Below are 13,838 nucleotides of genomic sequence, written 5' to 3'. Positions count from 1 at the left end.
TATTTTGGGCTGTACTTTAATAAGTGTCCATTTTATAAAGTTAGTGGGTAAAAATTTGTGTATTGTCTATTTTATCCCTAAAAGTAGATTTCATTTTGAAAAGTTAGTGAATAAAAATGTAATGATGATAGATAAATAGGAAAAGTGAAGGAACAAATTGATGTGAAAAGTATAATGATATGTCTTTTTGAAAAAAATGGAAGAAAAAAATAATATAAAAAATATAATAATATGTCTTTTTATTTTAATAAGTTGAAATTACGAAAAAAGATTCTTCAAAATGGAGGGAGTAGTAATATGGAATGACTCGGGCGTTCGGTCCTGTTTGCCATTTCACCCGTCCCCCTTCTGTCTCCCGCATAACACAGTGGAGGGAGGATGTGTCAGCTCGGGGCCGCGTCAACCGGATGATGTGGTACTGACATGGTGTCCATCAGGCACTGAAATTTTTTTCATATGACACTCATACGTATACTCCTACACCTCATTTCTCAGTGTTTGCATTTTATTGCTCAGATTCAAAAGCAATGAGATTTCGAGGGTTTTCATGGAGCAATCTGGCTCATCACTTCAAAGAATTTGACCACTTCTTCAGTCCACACTCCAACTTCCATCATCGAAGATTGTTTATTCAATCACCCAGTAGGAAATCCATCTTCTCCGATCTCCGCTCCTACTCAACCGGTGCGATTTCTTTCTTTGTTACGTATTGGTGATTTGTGTTTTTGAATTCATAAGTCCTTCTTTCAATGAGTGCGCAGAGTCAATTTTTTGTCAAGGGAATTAACGGTGAAGGTCAATATAGCGTGCCAAAAAAAAGAAAGAAAGCCCAGCTAACCCTAGCTTCAAAGTTAAGCACATGACGGTAGCTGTGTTCTTCCTGTTGTAACGCTCCTAGGGAAAAAAGAAAATACTCCTATTACATAGCATATATGCATTTGACCATTTACAGTGGACTGTACTTGTTTAGCTCTTTGTTACACCAGGAAACGCTAATGCCTTAAGAATTGCGTCTTGGAATGCACGTTCTGAAACATGGTACACCTACGTTGTGAAACGGGAAATTTAGCGTTCCAAAGCTTTTCGTACACAAACTAAACTAAAGAGATTGGAGGTTTAGCTAGGTAAATAATAAGCATGATTTGTCATAATTCTTCTAAAATGAAGTTTCATATGAGTAATTGGATAAGTGATACTCTATTTTGCTGGAGATGTTGATCTCTTGAAACAAGAACACCTCAACATTGTCATATATAGAAGCCTACTCTTCGAGGGTTTCCGTGGAGCAATCTGGCTCAGCACTTTAAAAAATTCAATCACTTTTTCAGTCCACTCCCCAACTTCCATAATCGAAGATTGTTTCTTCAACCACCCAGTAGGAAATCCATCTTCTCCGATCTCTGCTCCTACTCCATTGGTGCGATTTCTATGTTTATTACGTATTGGTTTGTGTTATGAATTCATAATTCCTTTTTTCATTGAGTGCGTAGATTCAATTTTTTATCAAGTGAATTAACGGTGAGGTCAATATAGCGTTCAAAAAAAAAACCCAGCTAACCCTAGCTTAAAGCTAAACACATGAATGTAGCTGTGTTCTTACTGTTGTAACGCCCCCCCTCCCAAAGTGATTAAGGGGTAAAAGAAAATATTACCTAGACCCATGTGCATTTGACTGTTTACAGTGGACTTAATTCATACTTGTTTAGCTCTAAGTTTCCAGAAAATGCTAATGCCCTAGTGAATTGCTTATTGGAACGCATGTTTTGAAACATGGTACACCACTACACCTACGTTCCAAAACGGTAAATTTAGTGATCCAGAACTTTTCCTACAAAAAAACTATTGGAGCTTTAGCTAATTTGTCATCATACTTCTAAAAATGTGTTTCATATGAGTGATTGGACAAATGATACTCTATTTTGTTGGGTGTTCATCTCTTGAAATAAGAACACTTCAATATTGTCATCTATAGAAGCCTACTGCTATTGCACCGAATTGTGGGAATGTGGCGTACCATGTTCTAGTTCCCATTCTTGCGCTAGAACGATCTGCGTTCCAGGTAACATGGTTTTAGCTTTCCTTTAATCACTTGTTCGAAAAAATGACTAGATAAATGGGATTTTCTTTTTTTGCTACGGAAGAGGAGAGACATGGTAACCAGCTAGGGCTAGTTAGTTGGCCATCTTTGTACACTCTCCACAGAGAGTTGAAGGGTTATGAGGAAATTATTGATTTCAGTTCTCTTGGTAGGAGTCTTGGTTGTTGGTTTATTTCTTCTCCTATGAAGCTATTTCTTGGATTGTTTGGTATTGAGCTTTATTTAGTTGTTGTTGATTCAGTGTTCTGTTATTGTAACTCTTTTTGAATATAGTTCTCCTAGAAGAGAACCTATGGAAATCGCCTTGTTATTGTGTGCCTGAAAGGACAAGTTCTTAGTCAGTTCATTTGTATACATTGAGTGTGCTAGAGAGAGATAGAGAGCCTATGGAAATCGCCTTGTTATTGTGTGCCTGAAAGGACTAGTTCTTTGTCAGTTCATTTGTATACATTGAGTGTGCTAATGGAATGGCTATTTCTAGAAAATATATATCCCAATGCTTCACACTTTTATCTGGGAAGCCTTCTGATTTTCTCTTTCTATTGGTATTTTTAACTGTATATCCCTCTGGAACTGCTTCTTGCATTCTTCTGCTCAATATTTCATTCTTAAGGCCATCAAATATTGAACAGTTTGGAAATACAAAAAAGGAGAAAACTTTAGTACTCAATTTACGAGCTCTGTATGAATCAGTACTAGCCTGAGCTTCAACAAAATTGAAGCCAGTCAAAAAAGCTGCCATTTCCTATTTGATGGCTTACAAGCAGTGGTTCTCCTATTGTAGTTGTATCTCATTGATGTATTTTTTAATTGGGTTTTGTGTGTGTTTGGTATTAATTTTATATCCCAACTTTCATCATTATTTCTCTTAGTCAGAAAACCTTTTTTTTTTTTGGTGCTGATCGATTGTATATGGACAATGCAGAATTGCAACCTCAGCTATCTTCTGATTTGATCACAATAATGGAAAAGAGGTTATCTTCTATTGAACGTAGGAGTGCTTATCTTTCGGGACTCGTAAATCAGGTAATGGTCATTCATGGTATTCAGCCCTTTTGTTTTGTTTTTTGTTTTTTTTTTGAACAACAAAGAAAATTTTATAAATCAACAGCAAAATTACAAGAAGTAAAATTACAGTAATTAGAAATTTAGAAGGATAGGAAGACATGGCATCATAACAAACAAAACACATCCCAATCAGCCCTTTTGTTGATTGTGTAGCCATAAAGACCTTTGGTCACTGTTGCCATATGAAACTGAAAGTACCATACTGTTATTAAGCTTGATGGTGGTGGAGCACTAGATCAAGGAAACTGTATGATGATGCACTAAGGGCCTTTGCTTCTACTGCAATTATTCCAGTTCTCTTTCCATTAAATAGCACAAAATTCTCCAATATGAAGCTGGAGCTTTACTAACATTTCATTTCCTTCCATGTGCTTTCCGATTGGTCCTTTTTTTGGTTGTTGACCTTTAATCATATGCATTATTTTTCACTATTGTGTGTGTTGATTGAAGACAGCCAGAAGCCTTACCGGCAGAATACTCAAGAGCCAATAAGGAGCTTCGGAACCTCAAGGGTTCAATGGATCTTATAAAGGAGTTAAGGACTAAACAAAAGGTATATATAGGGGGCTTGAAGTTCATCTTCATTCTTTTGAACACTATCAATTTTGCACAATATGAGCTCACAACTTTGAAGTTGTATGGTGTATGTGACATTTGGCATAGTTGTAGTTAAGTTTGGATTCCTTCATTCCCACCTTGGAGATGTGTGCAATTATAAGAGGTGACATGGTACAGGGTGCCACCTACCCTTGCTCAATTTAAACCTATGAAGCACGGATACTCCAAAACTAGTTATTTACAGGTATCGGATACTTCCCAGATATGGATACGCACCCAATACATATTGGATACGGCAAATAAGTATCCTATAATTAAATTAAATGTTTTTATTTTCGGATATGTTTCGGATGCGCGAGCGAAACACGCAGGATACGTTCATATATGTTTTGGGATACGGCGGGATCAAAAATGATTTTTTTTACAGATTTAAGTAGAAAAAGTAGAAATTGTAGGGGGGAAACTGTAATAGAACTATAACTTATATATTTTTATTATAGAAATCCTAACATTATATTATACGACTTCTCATCTTGAGATTGGAGTCGATATCCTATGAAGGCAGGACCAGTTGACACCTACAAAGTCCAAACCCTAGATCGCAATTCCTTCTCCTAGGTACTCTCTCTCTCTCTCTCCCGATTGATCTGGATACTCCCTGTTTCTTACTCTCTGTTTATATTTTTACTTTTATATATATATATATATATATATATATATATATATATTATTATATTTTCGAAAGTGGTGGTCCTTTAGTTTTTTTAATATGTAAAAGATGTAATATTATATGCGGAATGACTTTTTGTTTGGAATGACTTTTGTCTTTTGTCTTGGACATGTGCTTAATGCTTGGTATTGGCAATGTAACTACTCTTTTGACTTCTTATGCCTAGTACGAGACTAATAATTATAATGATATATAATTTGCACAGCCGTATCCCCGACATAGCCGTATCCTAGCTTTTTGGATTTTGTCGTATCGCCATATCGTGTCGTGTCCGTATCCCGTGTCTGTATCTGTATCCGTGCTTCATAGATTTATGAACACTTGGATCCTGCAATTTGGTTATACTTGAATAAACCTTTTCTTGCTTGGGAGAGGTAAGTTTTTTTATTTTTTTCCATAATCCTTTTCAAGTCCATTTCCATATAATTCACAACATATTATCCAAGCATATTAAATAATATACCATATAAGTAGTGTGAAGATTTGAGATTGTGATCCCATATCCATACAAAGCTTCGACCCATGTCCAATAAATTAGGATTACGTGATGGAGGGTTTGATGTTTGGACGTGATCTCACACCTGCTCATATCTAAGTCCATGGAACATAGTTCCAGTCTAGCCTCAAATCCACAAGTCCTCCATAGGTACCAGATAAGGTGTTCGGGCCTTGCTCATAGCCTGAGGCCCGAGGGTGAAGTTTTTGAACTGAGGAAGTGTTGGACTAGGAGACCTGGGTAAGGAGGTGTGTGTTGAGACTACACTCAATCAGGGTTGTGTGAAGCCAAGTCTTGCCTTACATGGGCACAAAAGTAATTTCCATAATTGTGAGGGCACCCTCACCTTAACAACTAGCGTTTGGAGTCGAGTTCTATCTTAACATTGTGTTTCATATTAAAAAGTCGGGGTTGCCAGGCATGCTAGGGTGCGTGTCATGGCCTACTCGAGGCAAGCGCTGGCAAGTAACCATGTGAACAATGACTTCATTACTGTGCATGTCTCCAACTTAATTCCTTTGTAGAATGTGTTGAAGATACGTGAGTCATGCCTTTATATGGTAAATCCAATCTAATAGTGTGATCTTTTGCATTTTAGGTAGCTGGATCAATCTTGGATGTTTTATCAAGTTCTTGCCTGATTATGCTTGGCATCATTTCCTTAGTTTCATGAAGCGGGAGCGGGGGAGTGAGGGAATATAGAAGCTCCCAAGGTTGGGAGCGTGAGAGGAGCATGTACTTATATTATGAAAATAATGTAGCGTAGAGTATTCACTTTAGAAAGTACAATAATTTAGAAAGTAAACATATGGGCCAAGTCCTCCATAAGTGTAAGAAATGGGCTAGTGGTACAATATATTATTTTCTTTTCAAGGTATCATGACTTAGGCTAGATATATGAGTTCATCGAAGACCAATTAATAAAACCAAGTGATAGATCCCTGTTTTTCTATACAAATATCATATAAAAGCTCCCATCTTGCTAAGGAGCGAGCTCCCATCTCGATGGGAGCGGGCTCCCGTCAAGCTCCTTAGTTGGGAGCGCAAAAGCAGGCTCCCAAGGTGGGAGCGGCACCACTTTAGGAGCTCCCTGCAACTATTCATTTCTGCTGTGCAGGACAATGTTGGAAGCTTGATTTCTATTCTTCATTTTTATATCTCTGCAGGACATTGAGGGTTTGAAGGCACTAATGACTGAATGCCCAGAAGACAAAGAAATGCTGAACATGGCAACTGAGGAATTGTCCCAGGCTGTGGAAGAAGAGAAAAGATTGCAGAATCAGCTGCTGCAGTCATTACTTCCTAAGGACGATGCTGATGAACGGGGCTGTATTTTGGAGGTGAGAGCAGGTAAAGATTAGCTCCGAAGTCAGACATCTGAGTGCACTTTCCTCTGAGGTCCATCATTTTTTATGGTAATCTGCATTGAGTTTTTTCTCAGGCAGTGACTGTGAGTTTCATTTTCCTAAACTGTGTACCAGGAACTGGAGGGGAAGAGGCTTCTTTGTTTGCAATGGACATATTCAAAATGTGAGTACTATTGAATGCTTATTTATTTTAATTTACTTTAGATAAGTATATATTTAAAATTTGACGTTTTTGATATGCTTCAGGTACGAAAGATACTCATTGAAGACGGGTTGGAAGTTTGATGTGGTAGAAATAACAGAGTCTGATCTTAAAGGGTACAAAGTATGTAGTTAGTGCTTACTAACTGTCAAAGTGAACTTTTTCTGCTTCCATCTTAAGTAGATAAGCTTAGTTGTGATCGCAATGTCTCAGATATATGTTTTGCGCCTTGTTGATTATCATTATCTTAAACAATTCCTATTTCCGCTGTTCATCAAGCTTCCTAACCTGTTTTTCTCCATGCTAGGAAGCTAGTGCAGCAATTTCTGGAGCTGATGTCTATGGGAAACTTAAATTTGAGAGTGGAATTCACAGAGTGCAGGTTCCACTACAACCTATCCTCATATTTAACTCAATGTTCTAAAAATCCTTAAGCGCTAGTCGGGCGGTTGGGCACCATCTAGCACCTAGGAAGGTTAATCAGGGATTAATAGGCACCTAGAGATTAGTTGGTCTGTCCCTTTTTATCTGTTAAAAATATTCTCCTCCCGCCTTCCCAAGTTTTGATCTAAGTCACATAATGCGTGTGCATGAGCAGGAGTGTGAAAGTGTCTTTCAAAATGCATCTCAAACTATTAAAATTCATGAGAGCAAGGATTCAGAGTGGGTGCGCAAAGCGATGATTGAGAGTGGGAGCGGAGGGTTTTTTGAAGGATTATGTGACTAAGGTTTTGAGTGAGTAGAAGAACATAAATAGAATAAAACATTAAAACATACGAAATAGAGCCTGCATACACTTAATTTTACAGCAAACAGAGCCTACACATACGTTATAGCACAACAAACAAACAGATGAAAAAACCATAGTGACTACATACAAACAAAGCTGACTGAGCGACTGAGAGACAGAGGACCATTGGTCTGTTTGCAGCAACTACGAGCAGAGAAGATAAGGTTTAGATTTAAATCATTATATAGTGTCTAAGTATATATTTCATTAAAACTGCACTAAAACGCTAATGGTATATTACCACAACATTTATTTTTTTTGAACGGCAATCACCACATCATTTAACCACTCAGATTTGCAAAACTACATATTTAACCACCAATCAATCTCATCTAGCTGCCCAATTCTCTGATTAATATTTCCTATTCACCTAAATTCTTCAATTAGTCCTGCCCGCCTAATCCTGCCCAGCCGCCTAGCCGATTGGTTGTTGACTAATCCCGCCTAGCGGCCTACTAATCGTCCACCCACCTAATTCAGCACCTAGGCCCATAGTCGAGGTGGTGGATCACCGCCTAGGCCGATTTTTAGAAACTCTGATTTAACTAGATGTATTATGACTAACATACGTTTGTATACTGCAGCGAGTTCCTGTTACAGAGAAATCTGGACGTGTTCACACCAGTGCCGTGTCTGTTGCTATCCTTCCTCAGGCTGATGAGGTGCTGGCTTTTACAAGATTCCTGTTCTCTGATTCTTTACTTGAACATTGTAGTATGTCAGATGATTGATCCCTTCAACTCAAACTGTTCAGTTTAAGATTCATGTTGCTGTTTTGTTTTTGCTATTATTACTGCTTTAGAAATGTCTTTCTGATTTATTTATTACTTCCTTTGCTAATTGCTACATGTACTTTTTTTGGGAAGTCAAATTTATTGAATGAAAAGTTAGGGAATGCAACCATTGTTGTATTTTATTGATCTATAAGGTTGATATTTTTGATACAGAGGAAGCCGTCTGATCACATTTCATTCCTTTTACAGGTAGATGTCCAGTTGAGGCATGAAGATTTGAGAATTGACACATATAGATCCGGTGGTTCAGGTGGTCAGCATGTAAATACTACCAACAGTGCTGTTAGGATAACTCATATTCCATCTGGGATTACCGTCTCCATACAAGATGAACGTTCCCAACATATGGTAAAGTTATCAGATTATTCCAAACGTTTAACCTTCTTATTAACATCTTCACACCTATGTCAGAGTTGGTCTTTTCTTTCATCAAATAGAAAAAATTGACGTATCCTGGAAGCCTGGAATAATACCTCTTTCAAGTTTACCCCACCCCAATTTAAAATGGATATTCATTGATAACTGAAGTGTTTGCAAACTAATTGTCATGAAAGCTTGATCTGTTGAGGAAATAGGTCCCATAATTTGTGTCAAGCTATCCAACACCCCCTCGTATGCAGCCCTGTCTTGCATGTGGAGATGTAAACATTCATAGTCATGCATGCACAGAAGCAAATGTTAACAGAGAAAAAATGCAAGCAATGAAACTTGAACTTTGTGTGAGAAGAACTCGTCTAATTCTTACTCTTACCCGTGTCGGACACTAGATATTTGAGTAAGGGTATGGGTTACTAAGGGGTCCGCATGCCTAGTTGTACGTGGAGCAAACAAGTTCGCTGATGTCATTGAGCTTACAATATAGGGGTGGATTACGTATTTCATGGGATAAAGGATTATTGTGGAGGATTATGTAAGTATCTTATTCCTTGTTTGGAAGATATTGGCTCGGGGTGGCATTTTCTATGCTTGATTATTTTGTTTTGTACATTAGTTTGTATCCCATCCCACCGCCTATGAGATTGAGTTATCCTCCAATGGGATGGATGGGAATGTAGAATGCTTGATTGTTTTGTATGCTTGTTTACGCTTGTCCAATGGAATTTGAAAGTCTCCCTTGTCAAATTCTGCAATCAAATTTGGGAAAAATGGGCCCAAGGGATAACTAATCCAATTTCCTTTTTCATTTGGCTCTTGGGGGGCCACTGTTTCAGTGGTATTTTGAGAGCAGCCACTTTATGCATATTGCCAAAAGTTAGGTCTATCTCCAATCCTCCCCCACCCATACCCCCAATGATTGGGGACTACATGGGTTCTGTTGTTGTTGTCGTCGTCGTCTTGGCCTGTGAGTTTAGAACTAGATCAAGCTTTGGAATGTAGAAGGTATTTTCGCCGCAGTTATGAATCTCGTTCCACTTCAGCTTGTATGACACGAATTACACCATTCCTGTAGAAAATTGGTGTTCTCTTGGCTTTATTCAGTACAGGTCAAATTTTAGGCCTGTTTTGGCAAGTTCCAGATATTTTGGACATCTCAAGTTTCATAGTCTGTCCAGCACATTACAAAAGTATTTGAACATGCAAGTTCAAAGGAGTCCATGAAGAGGCGATAATCAATCAATATGTTAGAAAGCTGGATGATGCATCCCATTCCTGTTTATAAATAATGGAACTTAACTATACAGGAATCCACTTTTCCAGAAGCATGTCTAAGCGTACATGATGGATACTAAACTCATAGTTGTCAAAAGCGAGCCTAGCTACGTGCCTAGGCAAGAGGCGCATCAAGGCGCAAGGTTAGCGCCTTGACTCGGCCCAGGCGAGGTGACTTGAAACAAGCGCAGCCTAGGCGAGAAAGGCACGCGCCCAGAGAAAGGCGAGGAAGGCGCGTGCCTCTTGCAATTTCAACCACAGCCCTTGGGATCAGTAATAGGATCAGCCCTAGGTTGAACAAGCTTAGGTGATCGCTCATCTCTAATCTCTTTTGATGACCAGCAGACAAATAAAACAAGTTCAACGGTAGCCTCTACTTCTGTCAACCATCTCTCATCTCTCTCTCTTTGCCTTAAGTTGATCAGCCCTCAACAGTCGATCTCCTCATCTCTTTTGAGTCTCGATGCTTGTCTTTTGTTGATTTTGAAGTTTTAGTTCTTCTCTATGCGAGAGAAAGGGATGTGCCTCTTGCAATTTCAATCATAGCTGTAGGATCAGTAATAGGATCAGCCCTAGGTTTAACTTAAAAAGTTGAGCGATCATCGCTAATCTCTTTCGATCACCAGCAGAGAAACGAAACAAATTCAACAGTAGCCTCAACTTCTGTCAATTCTCTCTCTCTCTCTCTCTCTCTCTCTCTCTCTCTCAACAGTCGATCTCTTCGTCTCGATGCTTGTCTTTTGTTCAGTTTGACGTATTAGTTCTTCTCTATGCAAGAGTTGTTGATTATTTGACATTTCGTGGATTTTTTGGATGGTCCGCTTTCAAAAATTCGGTGGCTTAGTGCTACTATTTGAAGTTTTGGTGTATGCTATTTTTCTTGCCTAGGTGCGCCCCGCTTCGCCTCAAAAAGGCTTGCGCCTTCATTCACTTGAAGAAGGCCTGCGCCTAGACCCTAACAGAACTTTGCGCCTCGGTGCGCCTCTCCCTTCACTACTATGACTAGACATAGTATTTATGGAGACAAATCCCAAAAGCTCCCCAGAATAGATGGGTAACGGTAGGTTCTGTTCCAGTGGATTTTATTTTTTGGACATTTGCCACCACGTGAGGGTCAATTAGGATTCTCAGCATGAAATGGAAAAATAAAGGTTCAAGATATACCAAATTTCAAACCGTTGGCCACCAATTGTGTAATTGACGAGTGGTGATATTGGTTGGAGTTTCAACTTTCAACTTTGGCTTCAGGTGTTAAACTGGATTTTGGTTCTCGGATTTCTGGAACATAATCAGAATGTATTTGTTTTAGCCTGGACTTGTTAAGCTATGTCATTTTTGGGTTTCCACTCATTACATCTATGCTAACAATGTACACTTCTTCGAGTAGTCAATCTCTTTAATGTTCTTTTCGGTGAGTGACAAGATGGTGTGGTTCTTGCATTTCTTTCATTTTAAAGCTAATTGACCAATAGGAAGGGACCATTATTCTGGCTTTTCTGTAATATGTACAGTATAATATATTTTAGTTGGTTTTTCATGAGCGCTACAAGTGATGAAGAAATTGAACTCTATATTAGCACACAGATGCGACTTTTGTTAATGCAGCATTTTTATTGTGTAATCATTTCACCTAATTATCAGAAAAGCTGAAATTGGTATTTTGCCTGCCCTTTATCATGATATTCACATTCCCTCTTGGTTCTTTTTACGCCGCCATCTCCTTCCCACTTATTTTATACTCTTGTTTTGGATTTCTCAATAGAATAAGGCCAAAGCGCTGAAGGTACTCTGTGCAAGGTTATATGAAATCGAAAGATCGAGAATTCACACAAGTCGGTCGAAACTTCGATCGGAGCAGGTATAATTGACTTTGAGATGGGGATCAACATTTCCAGTAACGTTATGGTATCCATTTTCTAGAATTATCTATAGCTCTTTACATCTTGGGCAGATTGGCAGCGGTGACAGGTCAGAACGTATTCGTACATATAACTTCCCACAAGGCCGCGTTACTGATCACCGTGTTGGCATTACCCATCATTCAATAAATGATGTAATGCAGGGAGAGAATCTTGATATCTTCATCGATGCTCTTCTTTTGCAGCAGGAAATGGATGCAGTTGCATCTTTCAGCTCCGAACAATAACAGTCAAGGCCCTTTTCACCCAAATCCTCACCTGCTAAATATATATCACCCTTTATTGTATTGGTCTAACTGGGCTTCTTTTTTTCCCCTCATTTATGTTAGTAGTCTCCTAGAGCGTTTGTGGTGGAATGTTAATCTCTATTGTTGGTACTATCTTCTGTTTAGTTTCTGATCAATCATGATAAACTAAGGGTGTTGTCCATAGAAATATGCGGGTTTAATTTTTGCCCACTTAATCTGCATGCTGTTCCTTATCCATTCTCTTTCGGAGAGAAGAAATTCATCAAACACTAGCAAAGATTTCTTTCTTGGGACTGTTGTGCTAGATTATTAGTTTGAATTTCATTATGTCGTAGACTCGTAGCTGTGTGAAGTATTTTACCTGGGTTTGCTTGGCATTTCCATCATGCTTGAAACGAAACCCAAACTGGCCACCAAGTACCAGGTTGTCTTGCATATTGGTTTGTTCCTAGCCCCTAGGTTGAAAAGAATAGTAGACTTGATTTAAGTGGTTTTGTTTTTGGGTGAACAATCTGATCTGGGATCTGATTAACTCGTAAACACATAAGTGACTTGAGGCATATTATCTGGATCTGATTAACTCGTAAACACACAAGTGACTTGAGGCATATTATCAAGATCAATTGATTGGTTCATTGCAGAGTTTGTGTTGAGTTTATAGTAGAAAAAAAACAAAAAAATCTTGATTTGAGGATATCATTTCTTTATCAAACAAGGTAATATCTATTTGCTAGTGCAATGTACTATCTATCGCTGTACAATCCTCGATTTGAGACCCCATCACGTTTTAACAATACGAATAAACTCTTACGTATAGTTTGCAGGTAAACATTTGCAGGTTGTTTGTAAATCCTCTGTATCATGATTTGTTGTTGATTTTGTTTTGTAAATTTAGAAGGGAAACCCTTCTGAAGCCAGACTGAAATGTGTGGGAGGTGGGTTTGATTCTCAAAGATATGTGAATTGGCCTCGGACAGCCAAATCGGATTCTGCCATATATCATTTGGTTCTTCTAGTTTAGTTTGTATTGTACACTGTAGGGCATGCTTGCTGCATGAGTACTCGTATGTGAGCTAAAACCAAGTATCCCCATCAAAGGATATGCTATGGTGCAAATAAGGATTCCATGATTCCCTTGCACTGCAAAAAATTAGGTAACCTTTTGTTCCCTCACACTTAGCCTGTAGGGCACCCTTATTATGCTGTAGAGAAAGTGTCTTTCAAATTTGCTTTTGAGTTCTTGTTCTGATCTTAGTATTAGACTACAATGATTGTATTGAAAGGATTGGAATGGTAGTTGGAGCATTGACTTGTCTTTAATCACAGGAGCATTGACTTGTCTTTTATTGTGATTATTGACTGTAACTTGACTACATCTTTCATCATTAGAACTTAGAATTATTGGGTGGTTAATTCTAAGGCACCGACACTTTGTGTGTTTCATCATCGTCCACAATAAGATATTCTTTTTTTGGTAAACGTCCACAATAAGAAATTCAATTCATACATGAGTCCACCCATAGCAATTACAATTACAATTAGCATTGTCTTTGTCCTTGTCATTGCCATCATTATAGTATTATCGTTAATTCAATGCTCCTTCTCGATGTTTTTATTTACTACTACTATATAGGCCATGTTGAAACTAAACAGTTCGACCATGTTACTATGAGAGATACTTATTCACAGTTCTGTTTAATTTCACCCGTTTATTTGCGCAATCGATTTTTCAATTTTGACCGGTAAAAATTAATTTTTTAATTTTTATCACTCAAAATTGGTAATTTGAACCGTCCAAAACACTTTTGAACGCGCGCGATTTAGTGTGGTAAATCTTCTGTATGGGGCATCATTTAGCGCTGTAAATCTTCTTCACGGAATGCCCCGTACAGAAGTTTTTCTCTTATGTTATATACTC

General features: G+C 38.3%; 1 protein-coding gene across 6 annotated transcripts; it reads left to right on the top strand.

The window, feature by feature from the left end:
• The first annotated feature begins 323 nt into the window (after positions 1 to 323).
• LOC131311404 (peptide chain release factor 1, mitochondrial) lies at positions 324 to 12,207 on the top strand. Of its 6 annotated transcripts, XM_058338851.1 has the most exons (13): positions 325 to 437; positions 517 to 684; positions 1,973 to 2,059; positions 3,024 to 3,124; positions 3,621 to 3,719; positions 6,117 to 6,300; positions 6,432 to 6,480; positions 6,564 to 6,642; positions 6,827 to 6,901; positions 7,894 to 7,971; positions 8,293 to 8,451; positions 11,516 to 11,611; positions 11,705 to 12,207. In XM_058338851.1, exons 2-13 carry the CDS (start codon positions 528 to 530, stop codon positions 11,897 to 11,899), a joined length of 1,359 nt encoding a protein of 452 aa, XP_058194834.1. In that variant the 5' UTR covers positions 325 to 437; positions 517 to 527; the 3' UTR covers positions 11,900 to 12,207. The 6 variants fall into 6 exon arrangements, with proteins under 6 accessions (XP_058194838.1, XP_058194834.1, XP_058194837.1 ...); XM_058338855.1 differs by lacking the exon at positions 1,973 to 2,059 and having other exon boundaries at positions 324 to 415; XM_058338854.1 differs by lacking the exon at positions 1,973 to 2,059.
• The last annotated feature ends 1,631 nt before the right edge of the window (positions 12,208 to 13,838 follow it).

This window comes from Rhododendron vialii, chromosome 12a (genome assembly GCF_030253575.1).
Source record: "Rhododendron vialii isolate Sample 1 chromosome 12a, ASM3025357v1".
Taxonomy (NCBI): domain Eukaryota; kingdom Viridiplantae; phylum Streptophyta; class Magnoliopsida; order Ericales; family Ericaceae; genus Rhododendron; species Rhododendron vialii.
The sequence above is the reverse complement of the archived record's forward strand: the minus strand, read 5'-3'. Positions and strand labels throughout refer to the sequence as shown.